The following is a 26,136-nucleotide window of genomic DNA, read 5'->3' on the forward strand; positions in this document are numbered from 1 at the left end:
TAATCTCTGCCTTTTAAAGAAGAAAAAAGGAGGAAAGTAGCAGACCAGGAATCTTTGCAGACCATCTTCACACCAAGGGCCTCATTTCCTGACTAATTGCTTTTTGAGGTGACTTAAGGCTGCCTGCCTCTGGCATTAGAGCAATCAGATCACACAAGCAAAATGACCAGAAGAGACCCTGCCACATACAATGCCCAGAATGCTGAGTTGTGGATTCTCAGTTTACCCAGGAATAAAGAACATAGCTGAGTTCCTAGATTCCCAGACACTGGGTAACACAACTTTTCTAGCATATTCTGGGACTGCAGACAGACTACAAGGTAAGGTAACAGCAACCTCTGTGCAGTCCCCCCCTTTAAGCCACCACCGCTCACATGTATCCAAACCAGCCTGGTAGGTCCTACATTTATTTAATTTAGATCACCAAAAGTATTACAAGCAGATTTCCTTTCCCACGCTAAAAAAAGCAAAAAACACTTAAAGAAGCACTAGTAGAGAGAGAGGGGAAAAAAAAAGCACCGGGGGATTAAAATCAAGGAAGACCATTCAGAGTCTGGCTGGGGTGGAAAACAGTCACCAAATCAAGTCAGAGCGATCGTTTACATTTTACAGCCTTTAATGAAGCACATAAAACGGCCATAGCTATTTAATGTATTTCTCCATGAACTTTTTGTGAAACTCGGACCGCAGCGTGTCATTGACAAATCTTTTGTCTTTCTTCTGATCATCCACGCCCTTTGCACAGTTCTTGAAAACGACGTCATCGTCCCACCTTCTCTTAACTTTGAAGTTGCTCTGAGGCTGGGCCGGGCCGGTGAGATTGAGGAGCGGGTTGCCGCTCAGGATATTCTCCATCCGAATCCTTTCTTCTTCAGCTTTCTGTTCCTGTTCCTTCCTGGCCTGTTCTTCGGCGCGTTCTTTTTTGATCTTGTCCAGTTCGGCGAGGAGAGCTGCAGTATCGTCCTCATCGCTCTCCTCTTCAAAATCTCCATCTTCTTCTTCCTCGTCGGTGAGAGGGTCGTCCGCATCGAGGTTGGCGGCGGGGATCTGGTCTAAGCGGGGCTTCTTGGACACCGACGAGGAGGTGGTGCGTTCCCGGGTGGGGCGATCTCGGTTCTTCTCCCGGGCAGCGGCTCGCTCTCTCTCCTCCAGCTCTCTCCGGAAGTCTCGGCTCCGAAGCTCTTCCGGGGCATCCTGAGTGGTTTGTCTGTATTTTATCTTGGTATGAGAAGGGAGGTCTCTACTTGAATACTGCTTCGAGAGTTGGCTCAGATCCCCTTCTCCTTTCCCTCTCCCTCCTCTCGCAGGTTCAAACGTTGGCCTCGCCGCGGTTGTCATCTTTCAGGCTCTACCCACCGCTCTGGCACCGCCGCCGACCAACCCCAGCCACCGGGCCCAGGCCTGCTCCGAAGGGACGACCGGCCGCGGCCACCTCAAGTCCGCTACGGCGCGACGCGTCAGCCTCCCCGAGACGCTCCGGAACAAGGGCCTAAATCTTCAACGAGGCACGGGATTGGGTGCGGCGCAGCGAGGGGGTGGAGCTTTGTAGGCCTCGCCTACCGAGCTTCCATTTCTTATTGGCTCCCTCGAGCTCTGGATTTGTGGCGTCATACGCGTGCGCCTCGCGTGCAGAAGGGGGCGTGGCCCGCCGAGAAGGAGGAGACAAGATGGCGGCGTCCGTGGGAAAGTGGTGTCCGAGGTTGCTGCGCGGGGTCGCGCCGCGGCAAAGCAGGTACGGGCCACGCGGAGAAGTTGCTGGAGGGTGGGCGGCGGCCTCGGCCAAGCCGGGATCGGGGGAGGGGAGGCGCTTCTCGATGCAGTTCTCTTTCGGGGAAGCACTGTGGAAACGGGAGTCACCTTCACCACGAGCTAGGGGAGCAGGTGCTCCTGCCGCCACGTAGGAAGCTTCGTGTTTTACTTAGGATTTGGCGCTAAACTGCTTCACGTCGCATTCCCCAGATCAGTGCAATCGCATCGGGGCAAAGGCGATGGTGGCGAGAGTAACTAGAAAGCAGACCAGGTGGAGTAGGCGGCATGCCCACCACTAGCATGGAAGTCGAGCTGGGCGGGGGCGTCTCCCCCACGGGAATTCGTGAGCCTGGAAGGGGCACCGTGATGTGGGAAGGGGCTTGAGTTGGAGCCCCATGACTTTAGCCTCGGAGCCTGACTCTGAAGCGCGGGGGCTGAATTCGGTGATTTCGAAATAGTGTCCTGCTCACGCTCTACTCGTGGGTTCTAGAACTCTTGGGTTCTAGAACTAGAGACCGAGGGCTCGTCTGTATCCAGCTCGTTCTTTTTGAAGTTGGCGAAGTTGAAACCCTGAAAAAGCAGGACGGGTCTTGTTTTCCTTTCCCCCAGCTAATTTGTAGCAGAGTCAGGATTCGAACCCGGGTCCTCGTTTGTTCGGGCAAGTAAGTTCTTTTAACTTTGTCCTGAAGGCACTTTTTAATTTTTTTTTTCAATTCGGAAATAGTCTGGGAACATTTTGGACTGTCGAAAATGGATCAAGATGTTAATTGTAGCCATGATTCGGTGGCTTTTCCTAGAGCCAAGGTTTGAGAGGTCTTTTTGACCCCTCTTTGAGGGGTCTTTTTGCTTCCGAGATTCATTTTGCTAGTGTTGACCAAGGCTTGAGCCATTACCAGAGGTCACGTACCTGTAATTTGGGGAAGTTAAAAAAGGATACTGAATTAGAACAGGAACAGTCACTGGTCCTTGCCATGAAAGCTCCACTGTCCCATCATGAAGTATTCAGAAATTGTGTGGCTCACTCCAGAAGAGGACTCTGCTGTGTAGTGGTAATTTCAAATTTGGATGGGGAGGATTTTATGGTTTCAGTGTTACTTTTAGGTGTGCTGTTTATGAGTCAGCGGAGGACTCATCTGAACTCTGAGGCGTTAGAAAGACTAAAAATAGTCACTTCTAAAGGGTGTATCAATCTATCTGTCGATCTATATGTACAACAGATTGTGTTTGGAGGTTTTTGAAGGGACGGAGGAAGAGAAAGTGGGAGAGTGAAGAGTAACGTGCTCAAGAGAGAGCCCAGGCTTCTCCAAGGGCGTAGAGAGCTCCTATACACACCCCAGCATTAGACATGAAAGCATGAAAGTACACATCTCAAGAGGGGGGGATGCGAGCGACACATGTGCTTGCAACACAAGCACCACATATGCTTGGCCACATGGGCACAAGCAGCACGTGTGCTTGGGCAGCATATGTGTGCCTTTTCTTTGCTCAAGGTGGCTTTTATGGGCTCTTTTATAAGTTGTCTTGATCCAGAACATTTCTGGAGTCTTCTCGGGACTGAATCAACTAAAGTTAGATGGATTTAGGGAGAGGTCTGAAGGTTTAAGGAACTCCACGGAGAGGGGTCCAATCTCCTCAAGGTCTGCTGAAGGTCTTATCAGGTCTTGTTCTCCATATCCACAGGGTGGATCAATCAGCCTGAGAATTTTTGTTGACCTAAGTTTCATTGTCAAGGGCCGTTACCTGACTTATCTGCCTCGGTCATTTCCAGGAGTGTGGCGGGGAATGGCACAGTGTTCTACCCACCCCCTCTCCCACTGGCTGTGGGATAGTTAAAAATGGATGGGGGAGGGGCCGTGTACTTTTTGCACCATCATTAAGGAAAGGAAAAGAGGACTGGTGGGTAGAGTGCATGTCTGGAACTTGTGAGACCCTGGGTTTGGTCCCCAAGATTGCAAAAATATAGATGGAAATTAAGAAGGAAAGCCATACATTGTCTCCTCGTGATACAGTAGGAAATGTTCATTTTCGAAGGTACATACTAAGATAGAACTGTATCGAGTTGCAAAAAGTCCCCAAAGACCTTTTTTCATGATTTTTAAGAGTAAAATAACATACTGTTTGTGAGTTATTTAAGAACGCCTCATTGCAGGGAACTTTTCCCAGAGCTTAGTGACAGATAATAGAGAAATCAGAATTTGTGGGTGATAAATTTAGGACCATGTTTGATAAAAGAGTAGGACAGATGCTTCTTAGAAACAGAGATTTCTCTCTGCTTGCTTTTCCAAGCCGTGTTCTCATCTTTCCCCCTCCTCCACTCTCTCCCTCTCTCCCTCCCCTCACATCTCTAAATTTCTTTTTTTTTTTTTAATTTTTTTTTCTTTTTGGGTCACACCCAGCGATGCACAGAGGTTACTCCTGGCTCAGCACTCAGCAATCACCCATGGCAGTGCTCACCAGGGATGGGATGGGATGCTGGGAATCGAACCTGGGTTGGCCGCATGCAAGGCAAACGCCCTACTCGCTGTGCTATTGCTCCAGCCCCACATCTCTAAATTTCTTTCAGTTAGAACTCTTTCAGGGTCAAAGAGATAGTACACTGGGTTAGGCGCTTGGCTTGCACTTGGCCAACCTGGGTTTGTTTCCTGGAATCATATATGGTTCCCTTGCTAGGAGTGATTCCTGATTGCAGAGCCAGGAGTAGCCCTTGAGCATCGCTGGGTATGGCCCCCAAACAATCAGACAAAGAAGCAAAAAAGACCCTATTAATTTATTTTTAAAAAGGGAGAAGAAACGGGCAAGAGAAATGACACTTGCTTGCATGCAGCTGACCCAGGTTCAGTCCCCAGGCCTGCATATGTTTCCCCGAGTTTGCCAGGTGTGATCCCTGAGTATATGGCCAGGAATGAACCCAGAGCACTGGTGGATGTAGCCCAAAAAGTATCTCACCCCACACATCCACCCTCCGCCCATACAGAAAAGAAATAGAAATTCTTGGGCTTGAAGAAAGAGCTCAGGGAGAGCGCTGGAGTGCCTGCCTTGCAAAGGCCCTGGGTTTAGTTCCCGTACCAGATGGTCGCCTGAGCACCTTTGGGGTGGCCCTCAGTACTGCTGGATCCAAGGAGCAGCTGTTTAAGTATCACTGGGAGTACTTGCAGACCCCGGGAGTAGTGCTTGGGAGACCAAAAAAAAAAAGATCAGGAGAGATTCCCAGATGCTTCACGCTCTGCCGGATTCAGCAGCTGGCGCAGCTCTCGAAGCTGAATACCATTTCAAGGTGTGGCAGGTTAGTCCCAGGTCAGGCACAGTACAGGCTTGGCATCTAGGGTGTGATCACTTGTGCAATATTTTAATTCAGATATACTTATGATATCCCTACCAGGAGGGGAAGACTGAGCAAAAAAGAAATTAAAATATGTATATGAGGGGCCAGGGAGGTAGAACGGCGGCTGACATGGGTATGATCCCCACCACCCTTTTTGCGCATCCCCCCCCACCCCCGCAGTAGGAGCGCTAGGAATGATTCCTGAGAACAGAGCCGGAGTCAGCCCTGAGCACCACTGGTGTGGTCCCAAAACAAAAAGGTACATTTGGAATGGGCCTTTATTTGGGGAGGATGGTGCTCAGGGGCTACTTTTTGTTCTGGATTGAGTTCACTGCAGGTGGTGTTTGGAGGCACCCTATGTGGTGTCAGAGATCCAGACTGCCTGCAAGTACATTAAACCCTATCCCTCTGTTTAAAGAGCGAGGAGACTCTCAGCTAAGTATGGGATAAAGTCTTTAGCAATCTGCCTGATTGTTTTGTTCATTTTTAGAACTTTCACTAATTGAGAAAGCAAAAGAGGGGGCTGGAACAATAGTGCAGCAGGTAAGGTGCTCGCCTTGCATGCAGCTGACGGGGGTTTGATCCCCGGCATCCATATTGTCCCCTGAGCACCACAGGATGGATGTAAGGACTGTAGTTAAAAGTTACTGCCAGGAATGATATTAAAGATGTTTTTTCCTGTTGGGACTGGAGAGTACAGTGGGTAGGGCGCTTGCCTCGCATACACCCGACCGGGTCTGATCCCTGGCATCCCATCCCTATGGTTCTCCAAATACCACCAGGAATACTTTTTTTTTTTTTTTTTTTTGCTTTTTGGGTTACACTCGGCAATGCACAGGGCTTACTCCTGGCTCTGCACTCAGGAATTACCCCTGGTGGTGCTCAGGGGACCATATGGGATGCTGGGAATCGAACCCGGGTTGGCCGCATGCAAGGCAAACACCCTACTCGCTGTGCTGTTGCTCCAGCCCCAGGAATACTTCTTGAGTGCTCAGCCAGGAGTAACTCCTGAGCATTGCTGGCTGTGTCCAAAAAACAAAAAAGATAAATTTCTGTATAGAATAGTATAGGTCTAGGCTTGTGACCTCCCCATATGTGCCAACGGATTACCAGCTCCGTACTTGCAGTATGTTAATATGGGACTAGTTGCTAGGCAGCTGAGCTTAGAGTTTTATGTGATTGCATTACGCCTAATGACAGCAGTCCAGTTTTCACTGTGAAGAAACTGAAGCTTGGAATTAGATATTTACCAAGCTCATCCAGAACATGGCTCTGAGTCACATGAACAGACCAGTAAGTGGCAGTACTGGGGGGGAGGGGGGTCACATGATCGGGCTTGAGTGCCTAATTGTGGCTTTAATCACCTATTTGCTGGATGTCCACATAAGTTCATAGTGTAGAAGGGAGCAGAGAGTACAGTGAGGTCGAAATTCAGAGAGAAGAAAAATGAATACAGACTTTAAAGATATTGGTGTGTATTGTTTCAGGTAGGTGAAAGTGTCATAAAGAAAATGAAAGAAAGTTGAAGAATGCTGAAGATGGGCAAGCTCCCTAGGGCATAGGGTGGTCCAGGAAAAACAAACTGAGGAGAACACATTTGAGCAGAGCACTGAACGAAGAGGCAACTGCATTAGAAAGCTGTGCCTGTTTGCTAGAGCAAATAGCAAAGAAAGTTGGAAGCAGGTGTGGGTGTGGTGTACTCAGGAGTACCGAGAGGAATAAATGAGAATGCAGAGTGAAAACGGGACCTTTGAGAGGTCAGCAGGGGCCGTTTACATAGGGGCTGGTCTGTTCAGGAAAGCTCACTGGCTTTTCTTGTAGGAGAGTAGGAGGAGGGCCAGGAGTAGAAGCAGGAAGAAATCTGATAAAATAGCCTGGGTCGGTGGGGAGGGGGGGGATAATACAGTGTGTAGGGTACTTGCCTTGTATGTGCCTGACGCAAATTTGATTCCTGACATCCCGCATGGTACCTTGAGCACTACCAGGAATAATTCCTGAGTGCAGAGTGAGGAGTAACTCAGAAGCATCGCCTTTTGTGATACCCCACACACACCCCCCAAAAGAAAAAAAAGGCAGGCACGGAGATTTTATATATATATATATATATATATAGGCATGGATATATTTTGTTGGTAATCTTCTTGCCTTGCCAGTGGATTGAAAAGTGAAGGACTTAAGAATGAGTCTTGAGGGCTGGAGACACCACCAGGAGTAATTCCTGAGTGCATGAACCAGGAGTAACCCCTGTGCATCGCTGGGTGTGACCCCAAAAAGAGAAAGAAAAAGAATGAGTCTTAGGGCTCTTGTGCATTTGGGTGACTATAGTTCCTTCTGAGAGCTTTGTTCATTGTAGTAATGTGTTACTGCTCTCATGGGTAAATCTCAGCGTTTTAGTGATTTACTGCAGTAAAAGTTGATTTCTTACTCATAAATGCCCCATTGGGCCTCTCTGACAGGACAGTAGTGACCAGTTGCTCCTGCCTCCTTTGTATTTGCATCAAGCAGGCTGTAAGAGAAAAGGCCGGAACAGGCCAGATGTTGGGTGTCTGGAAAACCTGAATGGGCCTAGATTTGGTTACTGCTCAGTTTTGTGGCCAAACCCAGTAGGTAGCAAGGGATTCTGAGGAATGAGGCCCACTGGGTGCCTGAAAAGAAGAGTTGGTACACGTATAATTAGTCTTCACCACAGGTGCACATTCTGGGAGAGAAGCAGAGTGAGGGGAGGATGAGGAATTCTGTTTTGGAGAACCAGTTTCAAGATGAAATTAGTGGATGTGAGGAGCAGTGAGTGAGTGACTCATCAGCCTGGTACTATTTAAAGCCTTGGACTGGAAGGATGTCTTTTAGAAGAGAGCTCTAGACAGACAACATCCAGTTCTGGACCAGCTCTTCGGGTTCTAGGTCAGGAAGCAAAGGAGAATGCGGAAAGGAGGAGAGGTAGGGAGGAAATCAGCACCCCAGAAGCCAGGTGAGGATCAGCGTATTCAAGAAAGGGATCACCTGTGCTGAATGCTGCCGAGAGGTCAGAACATGAAGCCCAAACTGTGGTTGGTGACTTTGACAAGAGGTGAGGTGGTAGGGAAGAAGCCTTGGTCAGGTGGGGTCAGTGGAGGGGCTGGAGCCAGGAACAAACCCCGAGACTGCTGGGTGTGGCCCTAACCCTGAGACCGCCGGGGGCGGGAGGGGGGGGTTGGAGGAGGGCGGAAGTAGGGGTTGCTTCTGTGCTCAGGTTCCACACTTGTGGGTGCTTGGGAGATCATCTGCGGTATCAGGAGTTATTGTCATAGCAGCGTGGTAGGCAAGTGTCTTAATCTCTGTAGTACCTCTCTCGCCCCAGAGCTTTGTGTACTTTTATTTTATTGGGGGGGGGGGGCAACTCTGACCTCAGGGCTTACTCTTGGTTGTGCTCTCAGGAATTGGCTTGGGGGACCATATGGGCATGAAAGGGAATGAACCCGGTTGGTCCTGTGCAAGGCAAGTGCCTTACCTGCTGTACTGTCGCTCCAGCCTTCTTCCCAGAATCCTTTTTAAATGTGGTTTGTGTGCCCATGATTGAATGCAGGCATCACCTGCCGGGCGTGTGCCTTACCACTGAGCCACATCTCTGGCCTGACAAAGTTGTGCCTAGTGGGACACACTTGCAGAGTGTTTTTCTGGACTAAAAGAGTAGAGAGCTTAGAGCTCAGCGCTCTCAGGCAGAGGTGTGAGGGGCGACCGCTCATGGGCAGAACCAAGCACATAGGTGCCAGGTTCAGTCGATAAGCAACTGTGCTTCCTCCTGGCCCCTTCCTCCATGCCTTATTCAGCTCTGCAGGCTTTCTCATAGCGCACAAATTCCTGTTAATTCTGAAACACACAGTGTTTGGCTCCAACCATGCTCCCTTCAGTCAGTTTGCACTACCTGTCCTATTTGTGAAGCAGGGTTTAAAGCTTTAGCTTGGATATGGGGCTGTCAGTCTAAGAGAAGCATTGTTCATCGGGTAAAACATCCGTCTTTGTTAGTGGCTGTACATCTGACTGGCTTCATGGGTGGTGATTAAGAAAAAGTTGGGCTTGTACGTTTTCTCCATAGAGATCTCTTTTGTCCAAGGGATGGTCAGATTTCTCATTAGCCATATTTGCACTGTGCTTTATGTGAGGCAGTGTTTATTTTTTAATTTCTATAGATTTTTTAAAAATTTTTTACTGTTTTCTTTTTTTGGTCACACCCTCACACCCTGTGGTGCTCACAGCTTAATCCTGATTGTTTTCAGGGATACTCCTAGTGGTGCTGGGAAAACCATATGTGCTGCTGGGGAGTCACCCCTGGTTTGTGAGGTGCATGGCAAGTATCCTACCTGCTGTGCTACCTCTCCAGCCGTTGAGGCAGTGTTTAACTCAAGAAAATTTCATGCAAATTATGAAGTCCTTAAATGTGCTGATATTATAGGACATCTGTGTAAGAAATAACTAGATAGCGATAAACCAGGTAAATTTTACATGAAATTTTATTTACATGAAAGTTGTAAATACAGTTTTACTTTCCACGGAAATAAGAGTTTTGACTTTCGTAATTATTATTTCAGTCATCAGATGGGGTACTGGGGGTCAAACCTAGGTTAACCCTGAGCTCTGAGGTTGGCCACATACAAGGCAGTGTACAATCTCCATGACACCCCCTCCCTCATCCGTCATCAAGGGAAAAAAATTATTCACTGATAAAGATTTTTTTCTTTAGGGCCAGAGTGATCGTACAGTGGATAGGGCCTGGCATCCCACGTGGTCCCCCAGTCCTCACCAGGAGCACAGAGCCAAGAGAAGTCCTAAGCACTGCTGATTGTGGCATGAAAACAAGATGTTTCTTTAGATTTCAGGGCAGTATTTGGGGAGTATGTTATCTGAATTGAAAACAGTGTATTGTGGGGAGACAGAGTGACAGTACAGCGGGTCGGGCGCTTGCCTTGCATGCCGCTGACCTGGGTTTCATCCCCAACACCCCATATGGACTCCTTCCTTAAGAAAAGGGAAAAAAAAGAAAGAAAATAATGTTGGGACTGCAAAGATAGTGTAGCAGGTAAGGTCCTTACCTTGTACATAGCCAACCAGGTTGGATCCCCAGCATCCCACATGTTCCCTGGAGCACTGCCAGGAGTGATTTCTGAGGAGAGAGCCAGAAGTAACCCTGAGCATGTGCCCCCCGCCCCCCCAAAAAAAAAGAAAAAATCAGAATGTTTTCTTTTCGATTGAAGGATGCTCCGTTGTTTAACTGAAAGGTTATTAATGCTTTATTTGTTAGAGTAATTCGTGACCATTGTCTGATTGCCTGGGTGAAGAGGAAGCAAAGTAGAGGAAAGAACTGAGTCTGAAATAATCTTCGTGTCCGAGAGAAGGCTCAAGAACTGGAGCACAGCATTTGACGCAGGAGTCCTGGGTTTGACCTCTGGTGCGAGGGAGTCCCCCATATGTTCCAGGAGCAAACTGATGCATTGTCAGGGGTGGCTCCAAATCCCCCCAAAATATTTTCTCAAAGTTTAAAGCTATGAAAATGGTCCTTTCTCACCTCAGGAAGCTTGAAACCTATTTGCTCTGTCAAAGGATATTATGTTGCCACAGAGAGTAGCAATAGAAGATTCAAAAGTTCTAAACCTTCCAGACTTAAAATAGATAGTTCACATCGGTTTCTGTTGGTTTTTGCCCAAGATGAACATTTAAAATTTTAGCATCTTAATAGGTTTTTTTAATGAGTAAGGACTAGATGTTTACATGATATATATAGCTCTTTTGTGTCGTAGAAGCGTATGACTTTGTGGAACAATGTTGGCTTATTTGCTAATTAAATAAATTGTTTAATCTTTCCCCCACAAGAACATTTTCTTATATAACCACACTACAGAGGTCAAGCCAGGAAGTGAATACTGATGCAGTTATTAAGGTAAAGGTAAAGGTAAAGGCCTCCCGTTGATCGTCAATTTGCTCGAGCGGGCCCAGTAACGTCTCCATTGGAGACTTTGTTGTTACTGTGTTTGGAGCGATAGCACAGCGGGTAGGGCGTTCGCCTTACACGCGGCCAACATGGCCGACCCGAGTTCGATTCCTCCACCCCTCTCGGAGAGCCCGGCAAGCTACCGAGAGTATTCGATATGCCAGACACAGTAACAACAAAGTCTCCAATGGAGACGTTACTGGGCCCGCTCGAGCAAATGCAGTTATTAAATCTATTTTAATGTGACTGTGTTCACATTTTGTCTGTTGTACCCCTATTTTTTAATTAAATTGAGGGAAAATATTTAATGGTTCCTTTTTGCTTGATCCTAGCCTCCTTTGCTGCGAACACACTGCCCAGAACCGTTTGCTGCAGTCCATGAGGAAGGTGCCTCTCAGAGCCTTTTCCACAAGTAAGTAAAGTTCAGGGTGTGGTGCTCACTCTTGCTGTGCCAGGAATCAGGAGAAATGTGTTAGTGTTTCTGGGTTGTTGTGAGGATGAGATAAAATAGTACCTGTAGTGGGTTGGAGTGGGTGTATAGTGGGTGAGGTGTTTGCCTTGCCACACTGCCAAGTATCGTCCCTCAAGTCCTGCCAAGCGTGATTTCTGATTGCAGAGCTAGGAGTAAGTCCTAAGCTAACAGCCAGGTGTAGCCCGAAAGCAAAACAAAAAGAGTACCTTTAGAGTGCCTGGCATATAATTATTATTGAAGTCTTGGCTGTTAATGCGTCATCTCTTTTACTGACTGCGTAGTGCTTGATTATAGGACTATACCATATGTAAAGTGTTCTTGTCGTTTTCTACTACAGAGTTCTGTAGTCACATGATCTTTGTCATCTTCAGGATCAGTTTGTATTAGTGGAATCATGGATCAAAGGGTTGATGGATTTTGCAACTCACTTTTGGGGCCAAATTAGTCTTCCAAGAGGGTTGTTCCAGTGTATATTCATATGAGCCAGAAGTACTTACATCAGTTTCCTACACTCTCACCCACTTAGTTGGGTTGTAAACTTCTATTTTTTCAGTAAGTGTCTTTTTGACCTGTCAGAGGTAGATTATTACCATTTTGATTTATTTTGATATGGGGGCCACTTTTGATATGGTTCGGGGGTGATTCCTGGCAGTGCTTAAGGGACCATATGTGGTTCCAGGGATCTGGGTCTAATGATGTAGTGTGAGTTTGACGTAACAATGTGCCTAGTCTAAACAGAGTTTATTCTCTCAGACTTTCAGAGTGGGGTACAAGATTATGGCGTCCCACTGCTTCCTTCTGAGGGCTCGGTGGGAGAATCTGTTTTCTGCCTTGTGTGGTTCTAGCAGTGTGTTGGCATTCTTTGGCTTCCTTGACTGCCGGTAGTACCCTCATTTCCACCTTCATCTTCATACAACATTCTCCCGGTTCATGTCTGTAACTGGATAGTTTTGGTTTGTTTTTGGGCTACACCCAGTGAAACTCAAGGGGTTAATCCTGGTGGTGCTCAGGGGACCATATGGGATGCTTAGGATCAACCCAGGTCATCTGTGTGCAAGGCAGATGCCCTACCCACTGTACTTTCTCTCCAACCCCAATAGTCCCTTCTTTTAAAAAAAAAAAAATTATTTATTTATTTATTGGATCACTGTGGGAAAAGTTATAAAGCTTTCAGGTTTAAGTCTCGGTCGTGCAAATATCAAACACATTTCCCTTTACCAATACTTATTTTTCACCATGAAGAACCGCAATAAACCCCCCTCCCCCACCCTCCCAATACCTGTGAGGCAGATGAATTCTAGTTAACACTCTATCTACTTTGATTAGATTCATTGTTTTGACAAAAGATGCATCATTATTATTTAGAGTTTACACCCCCAAATCAGACATGCTGAAAAGGCATTGTGAAATAATTGTTTTCTACAGCTGGTCACAAGAATTTGACCGTGCAATTTTGGATATCTGGTATTTTACTTATTAAGCCTGGAAGTATTTCTGCTGAGAGTGAGATAATTATGAGATTGGTTTCTGTGCTCCGGAGCCATGGCCGTGCCAGAGAGCCGCTCGTGGGGGGGCAACTCCTGACCTCGGTGGGGTGTGAAGGACGAGCCGGGAACGCCCGCCTTCCCATGAGGTTTCAGTCGCCCCATCACAATAGGCTCAAACCTGGCTTTCCATAGAGCTCCGAAGCGGCTGCCATCTTTCTTTCCAGAGCAATAGTCCCTTCTTATAACGACACTATTCACACTGGGTTAGAGTGCCTTTATTTTAAGCCCTTATTTTATTCTGTTTTTAAATGTTACTTTTGTTTTGGGGTTACACCTGGCAGTGCTCAGGATTTACGCCTGGCTCTGCGTTCAGGGATCACTCCTTTCAGGGGACCATTTGGAGTGTTATGGATTGAACCCATGTAGGCTGTGCTTAAGGCAAGTACCTTACCCGTTCTACTGTTGCTTTAGCCCCCAGGACCTTATTTATTTTTATTTTTATTATTTTGGTTTTTGGGCCACACCTAGCAGTACTCGGGAGTTACTCCAGTGCCAGGGACTGAGCCCAGGTTGGCCACATTGCAAGGCAAGCACCTTACCTGCTGTACTATTTCTCTGCCCCCCCCCGCACCCCCCCCCCCCCCCCGCATGACCTTAATTTAAACTTGATTATCCCCAGGGGCTGGAGCAGTAGTACATCAGGTAAGGTAAGGTGCTTGTCTTCGATGCAGCTGACCCAGATTCTCTCCCTGGCACCCCATATGTTCTCCCAAACGCTGACAGTGGTGATTCCTGAGCACAGTCAGGAGTAAGCCCTGAGCACTGCTGGGTGTGGCCCAAAAGCCAAAAAACATAAATAAATAAACGATTATCTTTGATGTCTAGTGATAATGCTGGGGCCAGGTGCTTGCTTTGCATGCAATCAGACCCCAGTCCAATCCCTGGCACTACAAAAGACAAAACATAAGAAAGCAAGCTTGGTTATCACAAATAGGTAGCCTTTGTCTAAGTAAGATCGTATCTGAGGTATTTAGGTTAGGACTTCAGTACATGGATTCGGGCAGGAGGGGAGGGCGGGGTATACAATCTGTCTTATAACAGTGCTGAGCATCTTTATTTTTGACCCACCTTGGTGGGTTTTGGGCCACACCTGGTGCTGCATGGAGATCATGCCATGCTAGGAATCCTGTATGCAAAGCCTGTGTTCAGTCCATTCAGCTAACTCTCGGGATCATTGAGCATCTTTTCACATGCATACTGACCATTCATCTATCTGGAGAAATGTCTACCCAAACCCTTTGCACATTTTTTAATTGCGTTATTTGACTTTTTAATCTTTTTTATTTGAGGGCCATACCTGGTGGTGCTCAGACAGATATGTTTCCTTGGCTACTACTGCTCTTGGCCGGGTGTCATTTCCAATAGTACTTGGGGGACCATGTGGCACCAGAGATTGAACCCAGGCATGCACACAAAGCCCAGCTGGTTGAGCTGTGTCTCTGACGTTTGTTCTTGTTGTTACTAGTATCCAGTCAAGATTGTACAAGTAAGATTGGGCCTGGGGTGGCAGGAGCGATAGTACAGCATGTAGTTTGCTTTCCTGTACACAGCCAATGTTGATTCAATCCCTGGAACCCCATATGTTTCCCTGCATACTGCCAGGAGTACTTTCTGAGTGCAGAGCCAGCAGTAACCCCTGAGTATCCCAGGTATGGCCCAAAAACCAAAAAATAATAGTAATTTCTTTTTTTTTAAAAAAAAAAGAAGAAAGAAAATAGATTGGATTGAGTAAGAAGTGGTTTGTCAATGAGCAAGAGAACTAATTTACAAGTAGGCAGCTTGCCATTTGGGGTAGAGGTGGAAACAGACTGGGAAGGGTGTGTACAACATTGGGGGTGAGAATTGGTCACTCTGGAGACAGAAAGCTGAAAGCATGGATAAAGGGCCTGCCAGAGAGGCAGTCTGGGAGGGTGGGAGGGGAACTGGACACATTAGTGAAGGGAAGTGGTCACTGGTTAAGGGATTGGTGTTGGAACATTGAATGACTGGAAATTTCATCTGAAGGAGCTGGAGCAATAGAACAGAGCTTAGGGTGCTTACCTTGCATACAGCGGACCCAGATTCAATCCCCGTCTTCCCCTATGGTCCCCTGAGCACCATCAGGAGTGATCCCTGAGCAGAAAGCCAGGAGTAAGCCCTGAGCATTATGCCTGTGGCACAGAAATAACAAATAAAATTTAAAAATTAAAATAATACAATCATGAATAATTTCTCAACTTTGAAATTCAAGGTGATTCAATTAACAGCCCTCCCTCTTCCCCACCCCCCGCAAAAAAAAAAAAAAAAACCTACAAAACCCAGTACCTTGGTGCATGGTACGTGCCTCTCAGTCCTGGACTTGTTAGTGGCCAATTTTCAACCTTTATTAATATCTTGACCTCATTGTGATTTGATGTTTCCATTTTAAATTCTGTAGACAGGGGTGGCAGTTGAGGTGTAGTTTCAGAGGAATGATGCCTGTGTGGCCCTGACTTATTGCAGAATTTGGAGGCAGGATTTCAGTGATGACTCTAGGTGGCTCGTGCTGTAAGATCTCTTCAGGGTGCAGTCACTGCTGCTGAGGGCTTCTGAGCAGCAGTGACTGTTTTGTGACCTTCCTGTTGTTGCTACATTGCATGATTCCTTCTTTCCCTTCCCCGGACTTTAATTTTTTTTTATTATTATTACTGTGATTTTGTTGCAGATGCCAGGAGAGTTCACACTGCCCCAGCTCGGTCGTTGTCTTTGCTGCGCCCCCTCCGCATTCTTTTTGTGACGGGCGGTGGCTATGCAGGCTACCGGCAGTATGAGAAGTACAGGGAGCAAGAGCTGGAGAAGATGGGATTGGAGATTCCACCCAGGATCGCTGGCCACTGGGAGGTAGGAATCAGGTGGCACCACCTTGAGTTCTCCAGCACGGCTGTCTGTCGCAAACTTTTGGAAATGTTTGCAGAGGTACAAGGTGCATTCTGGGAGCTCATGCCTCCAGTGGCTTTTTGGCCACATACAGAAGTTACACCTTATGAGTAATTTCCCTTCGTCCAGTTGGATAGCTGTTTCCTACAGTTGACACCTCAGAGTTTCTGACTTAATACCCAGGTGGACGTGCTGGTCATTTGTGCCCCTCTCAGTCCCTCCAGGAGCTGAGATGTGTGGACTTTTGTGATGTGGTTTAGTTCTCATCAGGAACCAGACTGAACCAGACTGAAATAATCAAAATCCGCTACTGATTTTGCTCAAAGTGTGTCTCTGTTCTCCCCCCGTCCCCCATAAACAGTGTACCCCACGCATGATAGGGGCAAGACTGTGTTGTAGAGCCACTCCTGTATGATACCTCTTGAATGGTATTATCTCTGTATATTCTGTGCTTCTGGTAGCCTGGGATGATGCCTAATAAAGAGTGGGTATTAACTCTCAAAATTGGATATAAAAGTGCCCATTTAGAAAATGCCTTCTTCTCAGTTATAGTTTAGCAAATGAAAGATCTGAAATAGCAATAGACTAACAGCCTGGGCAAAAGAGGGATGAAAGTAGAGACTTTATGATATGGGAATGATGCATGTGAGTTTCTTCACGAGCCCCTCTGTCTGACTAATCCAGCTTGACTGAATCCAGTGCCTAGGATATCGGATCCTGGTGGCAACCCCCACCCATGTACCTCAGTAGCTGTGTGAACTTGGTTGTCACTCTTCATCTGATCCTTGGGTCTTCAGCTATCAGCTAGGGAGTCTGATTAGAGTAGACTCAGATCTTTTTTTTTTTTTTTTTTTTTTTTTTGCTTTTTGGATCACACCCGGCGATGCACAGGGGTTACTCCTGGCTTATCCACTCAGGAATTACTCCTGGAGGTGCTCAGGGGGCCATATGGGATGCTGGGAATCGAACCGAGGCCGGCCACGTGTAAGGCAAATGCCCTCCCTGCTGTGCTGTTGCTCCAACCTAGACTCAGATTTCTTCTGGCTCTCCCATAGTTTATCCAGTAAGATTTGTTGCGAAGGCCTTACCCAAACCTGTTGAATTTTTGGTAGGGGGCCAGCTTGGGCCACATCCGGTGGTAGTGAAGGCTTACTCCTGGCTTGGTGCTCTGGGATCACTCTTGTCAGTGCTTGGGGGACCATATAGGGTGCTGGAATTGAACCTGGAGTGGCCATGTGCAAGACCCTACCCTCTCCTTTCTTCAGCTCTTGTGTTGTAGTTTTGATTTGGATTCTTCTGGTCAGATTGAGTGGGGATTTCATTTGTTTTCTAGCAGTCCCCCCAAACTTCTATCAGCTATGCCGTGGCTGGCCACACAGCTTCAGTTGTGGCTGCTACCAAGGAGAGCTTCTTCTGTTCACATGTCAACCCTTTGGCCTGTGCCTGTTCTTGGGCATTATAATAACCTACCTTAGTTCTAACAAGAAAGGAAAACTATCTGTTTTCTGGTAATAGATTGCAGAATCTTTCAGTGAAGGGTAATTACATAGTCTGTGAATAATATTTTTAAAAAATGTGGTTCTGTGTTTGTTTCTTATGGTATGATGTTATTTTTTCTGCTGTAAACACATCCTTTGCCTTCCTAACTAGTAAAGTATTTGTCACCCTGTGATCATGGGGCTGCACTCAAGTGTTAAGAGTCAAGCTGACTTCTGTCTGACCCAGGCGTTTGTCAGGCTGACTCATCCCATGAGTTTACTTGTTTTTAGGAAAGTCCTCATTTCAAAGGTATCTCTGGAGAACTCAAAGTTAAAAGAAATGGCTGCTTCCGGAGTCATGAGACAAATGTCAGTAACTTCATTAACATTCACCAGTTTTATAATTGGCATTATGTATATAAATACCTGAAAGATGATTGATTGATTGATTGATTGATTAAAGAGGATGTGATTGATGGATTCCCAAGTTTCTGAGCCTGTACAGCGACAGGACAGTGGAGTGGAGTGCCCTAGTGTAGTGTGAGGGCTGAGTGCCTTCTGGTAAAGAACTGGACTTCAGGGGCCAGAGAGATAGTAGGGGCTGAAGCGACTTGCATCCTACTGACCCCTTAGAGTCTCCAGCACCACATAAGTCCTTGAACACTGCCAGGGGTCACTCCTGAGCACAGAACCAGGAATATCCCTCTGAGTACTGCTGGAGATGGCCCAAAAAGTCAACCCCCAGACCCCCCAGAAAAGAACAAACTGGACTTAGGCTAAGCTCCGTACTTTTGGGGGCTGAAGAGATAGTACAGTGGGTAGGGCACTTGCCTTGCATAGGAATAATCTGGGTTCGATCCTTAGCATCCCATATCATCCCCCAGGGACCTCCAGGAGTGATCCCTAAACCCAGAGCCCAAGAGTAATAAGCCCTGAGCATCACCAGATATGGCCCACAAACAAGCAAAAATTCTGTATACTTTTGTCCGGGGGCTAGAGTGATAGCACAGCAGGTAGGGCGTTTGCCTTGCGTGCAGCCACTCTGGCCGAGCCGGGTTTGATTCTTCTGCCCCTCTCGGAGAGCCCAGCAAGCTACCGAGAGTATCTCGCCCGCACAGCAGAGCCTGGCAAGCTACCCGTGGTGTATTCGATATGCCAAACACAGTAACAAGAAGTCTCATGATGGAGACATTACTGGGCCCGCTTGAGCAAATCAATGAACAACAGGAGGACAGTGACAGTGACTTTTGTCTGAGTAATATTGCCCAAGAGCTCTCCTGATTCCCACGTTGAACCACCAGCATTGTACTTTGTATCGGTGAAATGATCTGGAATCAGAGTTGATGGTTTCAGGAGAGGCAGCAGGTTTGAGACGGAGTTTTAGAACCAGGCAGGGATCCTGGGGAGATAGTCTGGAAGGCTGGAGCACATGCAACAGGGAGTTCCGGGTTCAGTCCCTGGCATTGCCATTCGCAACCCCAGTGCACAGCTGGGCGTGTCCCAGACACCAAAAGAAAACCAAAACCAGTCATGTGCTGGTGTCTTTGTCCGCCCCGGCCCCAACTATTTACAGCCATCTTGTGAAAATGAGATGGAGTCTTCAGCTACCTGATCTTCTCAATTATTGGGGATCGATCTCTCTGGGGCAGGAGTACAACAGGTGGGGTTTGATTCCTCAGCATCGCTTTTGGTCCTCTGAGCACTGCCAGGAGTGAGTGACCCCATGGCACAGAACCAGGAGTAAGCCCCGAGCACAGGTGGTTGTGATCCCAAAACAGAAAACAAAAAAATTCACTGGTTTCACTGTAAGATTTGAAAAGTTTGGGCATAACTTTGGCCCCGAGGTTCCATTATTTGCTATAAGGTCCCAGGGGTTTCATTGTAGGTACATAGGGCTCTTTTTAGCTGATGACATTTTTGAGGTTTTTCATATTTTTTTATTATTATTATTATTATTATTATTATTATTATTACCGTTTGGTTTCTGGGCAATACCTGGGTTCACTCATGACTCTGCATTCAGGGATAACTTATGGTGGGTCCCGGGGATTCATGAATCCCACTTGCTGAGCAAGCCACTTACCCTCCGGCCTGTGGGGTCTTTTTTTCAATGATGAAGTTGCTCTGGTCCCAATTCTAACTTGAGTGGAGTATAGAGTAGAATATTGTTTTCTCCACATCAGTGGCAGTTTTCTGATGTCTGCTGGGTGTCCTGCAGTTCAACCCACTTCTGACACTGCCTGGAAGTGGTCCCTAGTCCCACAGGGTATGGGCCTGGTGTCCGAAACAGGTCTCCATCTTACACACCAGCCATGAATTCAGACCACCTGTGCTTCTCACCAAATGGTGTGAATCAGAGAGAGGGTCCCACTGCCCTCTTCTTGCGTTTTATTAGTGGCTGGTTGTTCAGAGAAAAGTGACTCTAGATCGTTGGCTTATTACAAGGACTGTTAGGGGATGCAAGCCATGGCCAGGTGAAAAGATGCACAGGACGAGGGCAAAGATCCTCAGCCAGAGACCTTGTCCTTTGGAGTTGGTAGTCTCTTACTTGGCACAAGGACATGTTCTAGTTCACCCACCCAGATGCTCTCTGATCCGCCAGCCCCACGCCATTCTGTTTTTGCGTGGAGGCCTTGTTTCTTCGACATAACTGATTGAACCCTTGCCTTGGTCATGGGCTTGACCTCCAGCTCCTGTCCCTTCCCCAGAAACCGGGGTAGGACCGTGAGTTCCAGCCTTCCTGTTTATGACCTCTGTAATCAGCCCCAGCCTTAGGTGCTTTCCCACCATCATCTAATGTGACCCTGGTTGTGCTGGAAAGGGGCTTATGAAGATCAACAATGACACTCATTTCCCCTTTATGGCTCCAGGGGACCGAGTACTGCAACGGGAGAAGCGCTCCTTGTTCTCACTGCCGAGGAAATTCCGGGGTTTTTGAAGCTATGGTTCAGGAACTGCACTGAGACCAAATATTTGGCTTTTTAAGAACTCGCAGCATCACAATTATATACTGGAAACGATTGCTAATGAAGTGGTCACTACCTGTTCCGACCTCCTTCTGCGCTGTACTCTGATGTTCCTGCTGCCTGGGGAGGTGACCTGTGCCATCCTTCCATCCCATCACCCTCTAGTGGGGCATTTTGTTGTTCTGACAGACAGCCTCATCTCTTTCTCTCCCCATCGAAACTTTCCCAAAGAGATCGGTGGTGGGCACTGTCCCAGGGGCTCAAGGATGCTTTTCTCCTTTTTCGCTTCCGGTGAAAAATACTGTCTGAACTCAGCCTGCCATGACAAAATGCTGTGGGCAGGGCTGGTTTCAACCACAGACATTTACATTCTCCATGTTTCGGAGGCTGGAAGGTCAGGGTGGCAGCATGGTCAGGCTGTGATGAGGGTGTGCTTCACACAGCGAGGAGAATCAGCCTGTTCTGTCGCCCAGAAGGGCACCAAGCTCCTGACTTCCTTAAACCTATTTACTCGGGGTGCGAGAGAGTCCAGCAGGTAAGGTGCTTATCTTGCATATGACTTGACTGGTTCACAGCATGATTTTGAGAGTGGGGCGCATAATTCAGTCCATTCCGTAACCCTAATGTAAGCATTACTAATTTTTGTTTGTTTGATTTTGGACCAACAATGCTCGGGATTTCCTTCTGGCTCTGCGCTAAGGATTCACTCCTGGTGGGCTCAGAGATGGGATGCCGGGGATTGAACCCAGGTAGACCGTATATGAGGCAAGTGGCTCTAAGCTATCTCTCCGACCCCGGATTTACTGTTTTAACCACTTGTTTTGGTTTTTGGGCCACATCCAGTGGTACTGAGGAGTAGGAGTTGCTTTCTGTAGTGTTTAGTGCTGGTGATACTCAGGGGACTATGTCATGCTGGAGATCAAACCCAGGCCTCCTGCATGCATTTCTCGTTTACCAGCCCCTTGAGCTCTTTTCTCTGATCCATGTTGACTTTTGGTATAGAAGAGTTGTTAATTTCAAGAAAAATCCATTTTATCTATTTTTCTTTTGTGTTTGGTGTTGTATTTAGTAAGTAGTTGCTGAATTCAGTGTCATGAAGATTGCCTGTTTCCTCTAAGATCTGTATGGTTTGGAGCCAGAGTGGTGGGATAGTGGGAAAGACCCTTGCCTTGCACACAGCCAGTCCAGGTTTGATCCCCAACGCCCAATATAGTTTCCTGAGCCCCACTGGGTGTGACACCAAAATAAAAACAAACCAAAAAATTGTGTACTTTGGCATCTTATGTTTAGATTTTGACTTGTTTTGGTTTTTTTGTTTGGAGAACAGTGTGGGGGGGACCAAGTGTAACTCCAGCCTTGGGTTTTACATGTGGCATAAGAAAGGGTCTAGGGGCTGGAGAGATAGCACAGCAGGTAGGGCGTTTCCCTTGCACGTGGCTGACGCGGGTTCGATTCCCAGCATCCTATATGGTCCCCTGAGCACCGCCAGGAGCAACCCCTGTGCATCGCAGGGTGTGACCCAAAAAGCAAAAAAAAACCCAAAAATTAAAATAAGAAAGGGTCCAGTTTCATTTCCTTTGTGTGTTAATACTCAGTTTCTTGCTAGGAGTGCGATGGGGAGGGTTGGGCCATTCCCAGCAGTTCTCTGAGGCTCTTCCTGGCTCTGTGCTGGGAATCACCCTTGGCAGTGCTTGGGGGAACCGTATGTGGTGTTAGGGATTTGAACGAGGATCAGTGAGATGCAGGACAAGTGCCTTACCGCCTGTGCTATCTCTCTGACCCCTCATTCTGTTGTGAACGACAGAGATGCTGTGAAATAACAGCAGCAAGCCGGAATACTGGGAGGAGTGTCATGATTCCCACCCCGTCTCCCCATATGTCTATGGTCTTAGGATCACAGGCTTGCTTTTTTTGTATGCATTTCTCTCTGTCTTGATTTCTCAAGTTGACATAGCTGGTTTGTCATTTTCTTTCTTTTTTTCTTCCTTTTTTTTGGGGGGGGGGCACACCCACCACAGGTGCTTAGGTCTTACTCCAGATTCTGCACTTAGTGGTCACTCCTAGGGGTTCTTAGGGGACCATAAGTGTTGCAGGGGATTGAACTCAGGTTGGTCATGTGCAAGGCACTACCTGCTGTACTGTCTCTCTGACCCCCGTAATTGGCCTTTGTTTTACTTTATTACTGAATATATTATTTGCAGTACTGCTTGAGAGCTTTGAAAATGGCTCTGTGACCGCAGCCAGTTCTTTTTGTTGGGGGGAGGCATACTCTTGGTGTTGGGGACCCTGTGGGATGTTGGGAATCAAACCTGGGTTGACTACATGCAAGGCAAGTGTCTCCCCACTGTAGCACAGCTCCACAGCAGGCCCTGAAGAGCCAGTGCTTTTTCATTTTGAATGATGTAGAACATGTCCTGGGCAGGTAGGATTTTTCCCTGGGGTAAATAAAGGGTAAGTGTGCATTTATCATTTGCCTTCTAAAATGGACACATCGTGTAGTGGGTCGGGCACTTATATTTGTGTGTACCATGCCAGGTTTATGTTCCAAAATTTAAAATTAATAATAATAATAATAAAACTATGGTACCTGTGTGTAGTTGGTATTGTTGAATTCTTGAACCACACCGGAGGTTAGTAGGACACAAGTCAGAGATGGGTTATGTCTTTTTATTCAAAAATTCCTTTATTCAAAAATTCTTTTCATTCAAAAATTTTTGTTTGTTTCTTTGTTTTTGGACCATATTCAGCAGTGCTCAGGGGTTACTCCTAGCTCTGCACTCGAGGATCACTCCTGGTGGGCTTGGGGGACTGTGTGGGATGCTGGAACTCGAACCTGGATCAGCTCTGTGCGAGACCAGCAAACACCCTACTCACTGTACTGTTGCTCTGCCCCTCAAGAAATCATTCAACTCCTATAAACCCCGTCTTTTTGAGATGCTGGGGACTCCTTTAGAGAACAGAGCCAGACTCCTGTCCTCATGGCTCTTCCTGATGGGCGCAGGAGTCAGATGAGAAGCAAACGGACACCCAGCTGTGTCCAGCGGTCAAGGGCACAGGCATTGCAGCCTGAAGCAGGGCCACCATTGAGGCAGCTAGGAAAACGGGACTTCAGTGCTGCAGAATCTGTGGTGTGAGGGTCCCGGGTTAACACCTGGGGGAGCGCGTGCTTGCCACTGCTGAGAAGACCGAGGGCTGGAGGTAGAGACCCCAGAGGACCACATCCCACTGGCCTGCCCTCTGCGGAAGGAGGGGTTGAGAGATCTAGGGTCTCTGGGTAGCTAGGGCCACCCTACGGAGCCTGCGTGTGCTCAGACGGTCCTGTGACACAAGTTGGCAGACGGGTCAGAGTGGGCATGTGGAGGATGGGACTCAGTGCCGGGTGTGCTCTGAGGGGAAAATGGGCAGGGACCCTGGTGGACTGGGGGGAGGAGGAGAGAGAAGTGGAAAAACCACTTGTGATTTGTGGAGGGTTAGTGGGGCTCTTGGCCGAGCGCTTGGCGGACATGGGCGTCTTTAAGACTGTGGCTCCAGATGGTTTATAATTTGATTTTCCTTCAAACGCAAGTCTACGTCAACATTTTCCGGTTTATTCTTTGTTTATATTGGCTCTGAGTGTTGTAAACTTAACATCATTGATGCCTGGGACAAGGACGGCCTCCTCCTCCTCCTCCTCCTCCCAGAAACGAGGCCTTTGGCTCAGCCACCACGAGGACTCTGACCTTCGGGGCTGCTTCCTTGTGCCAGTCTCTTCTCAGCTGCCCCTGCGGCCCTGGGAGAGCGGTGGGCTTCTGGTCCAGCACCTGCTCGTTTGGGCAGCCCAGGCTGGTGTCTGGCCTCGGGAAGGAGGGTGACAGCGGATGCAGGGCCACTGCTGGCTTTGAGTGCCCTGCACGGGGACGGGCGGGTGGCAGGGAGGTGTGCTGGGAGCTGCCTGGCTCTTGGCTTTTGTGCCACCATTGTGATTTCTGAGAAGCAGAAATCTTGTCCCCCCATTCATCGGAAAGGTGGAATAGGAACTAGAGCGATAATACGGTAGGTAGGGCATTTGCCTTACACCCATGTTCAGATCTCCCAAGCCCCCAGGAGTGACCTGGAGTACAGAGCCAGGAATAAGCCCTGAGCACCCTGGGTGTGGCAGAACAAATAAACGGTGGGCCAGAAACCCTTCCTGAGGGGTGTGTGGCAGAGGGAGGCTGACGTGACCAGAGGATGGCAGCTGGCAGGCGTGGGGTGGGGGAGGCGCTGTGCTGTGAGCATTGGGGTGACTCTCGGGCTCCAGTGTCTCCGAAGTGCCCCTCTTTCCTTCCTCAGTGCCAGTCCAGAGAATGGAGACATGTGGGAAGGCTGGCCACTTGGAATTGGCGGGCCCTTTGGTGGGGGGAGTGGCGGTAGAAGGCCTGTACCCCGTTCTTCTGCAAGCCTGTGGGGTCCTCAGGCATCTGTGAGTGCAGGGCCTGCAGCCACAGAGCCAGACTGGTCCACTATAGGCCTTGGCCAGGCACAGAGGGTTCTAGAGAACCCTGCCGCCCTCCCCCCCCCCCAGGAGCTGAGCTCAAACACCACCATATACCCCAGCCTTGTGGGCAGGAAGCCTGTGTCCTGGGCTCTAGGGGGAGATGCAGGAACTGTGAGGGCTTGGGTGGACAGAGAGCAGCCTGGCCCCCCCTCTCAGAGGAGAGGCCCGGGGGCAGGGAGATAAGAGTCTTTCTCCCAAGAATGTAGTACCGGCACGTACAGGCTTTTCTGTGGCTTAAAGCAGTCTTCCAGTCCTGTCATTGCAAACTCTTGAGCGAAATTAAAAGCGGCTGAGAGAATCGTTACCCGTGCGCACCCCCTTGGTGGGGCAGGGGTCGTGTTTTGTTCTGTTTTCTTTCTGTGGTATGTATCTCTCCCCCCTCTCTGCGGCTGCCAGAGCACATCGTGAGGCCTATCTGGGCACATGTGGTGGTGCTGGGCTTGCACAGGGCCTGCGTGCAGCACGCAGCCCTGTAAGGCACCCAGCCATCTCCTGGGCTCCTTTCTATGTGGATAGTTTTAGTATTCTCTGAATCAGTTGAAAATACATTGCAGACATTGTGAAACATCGCCCCTAACTATGTCAGTACACATCTGAGTGTAAACACGCTGTTTGGTTAGGTTTGGGCCCAGCGGGGGGGGGGGGGGGGGGGGTTGTGGTGAGGTCTGAGGAGTTTGGGGAACAGCTGGAGTTGCACCCACAAACTTTCTCTGAATCAGCTTCAGTTCCTTGTTCTCTCTCAGTTTAGGGTTGGGGTGGGTGGGTGGGTGGGCGGTTATGGGTAACAACCGGTGGTGCTTGGGGGCTGCTCCTGAGTGTGTGCTGGGGTCACTCTGAGTGGTGCTCAGGGAGCATCTTTGGTGCTGGGATTGAACCAAGGTTAGCTTATGTGCAAGGCAAATGCCCTGCCAACTGTACTGTTGCTCCAGCCAGTCACCTCAGGATTCCTGGGGGCCGTATGGTGCAACTCTCTGCTCCCTAAAAAGGAATAGAGATGAGGATTCACACTGACTCTGTGGCCTAAGAAGTCAGGACCCTGCCCAGTGTGAGTCCTGTGGCTGGTCCAGCATGTTCCTGGATGTTCCAGTGTGTCTGACCCTGGACAGGAGCAGATGTATCTGCATGTTTTTAAACTTTATAGAGTGATTATAGCTTGGTTACTCTCACCCCCAGATAAGCTGCTGTTAACTCCCTGGTGAAGCTGTTAAACGAGAATCATGCGTGTCATG

The 26,136-nt window shown here is 48.2% G+C and overlaps 2 protein-coding genes across 3 annotated transcripts in view; one reads left to right on the top strand and one right to left on the bottom strand.

Annotated features, from left to right (window-relative positions):
• Positions 1–389: 389 nt before the first annotated feature.
• On the bottom strand, positions 390–1,425 carry LOC130025709 (spliceosome-associated protein CWC15 homolog). Its single transcript, XM_056116483.1, has one exon. It carries the CDS (start codon positions 1,336–1,338, stop codon positions 643–645), a length of 696 nt encoding a protein of 231 aa, XP_055972458.1. The 5' UTR covers positions 1,339–1,425; the 3' UTR covers positions 390–642.
• A 211-nt stretch (positions 1,426–1,636) lies between these two features.
• Positions 1,637–26,136, top strand: part of PISD (phosphatidylserine decarboxylase) — a 37,654-nt gene continuing 13,154 nt past the window's right edge. Inside the window, exons 1-3 of one of the 2 annotated variants that reach the window (XM_056116479.1) lie at positions 1,637–1,732; positions 11,366–11,445; positions 15,736–15,911. In XM_056116479.1, coding sequence (XP_055972454.1) covers positions 1,668–1,732; positions 11,366–11,445; positions 15,736–15,911 — 321 coding nt within the window. In that variant the 5' untranslated portion in view covers positions 1,637–1,667. Of the gene's footprint in view, positions 1,733–11,365; positions 11,446–15,735; positions 15,912–26,136 lie in introns of those variants that run through there. The other variant, XM_056116480.1, reaches the window with a different exon arrangement.

Source organism: Sorex fumeus, unplaced genomic scaffold (assembly GCF_029834395.1).
Source record: "Sorex fumeus unplaced genomic scaffold, SorFum_2.1 ptg000032l, whole genome shotgun sequence".
NCBI lineage: Eukaryota > Metazoa > Chordata > Mammalia > Eulipotyphla > Soricidae > Sorex > Sorex fumeus.

What these genes read in the sequence shown, in the direction of transcription:
- LOC130025709 (XM_056116483.1), bottom strand. Translation starts at nt 1,338, where the DNA reads ATGACAACCGCGGCGAGGCCAACGTTTGAACCTGCGAGAGGAGGGAGA.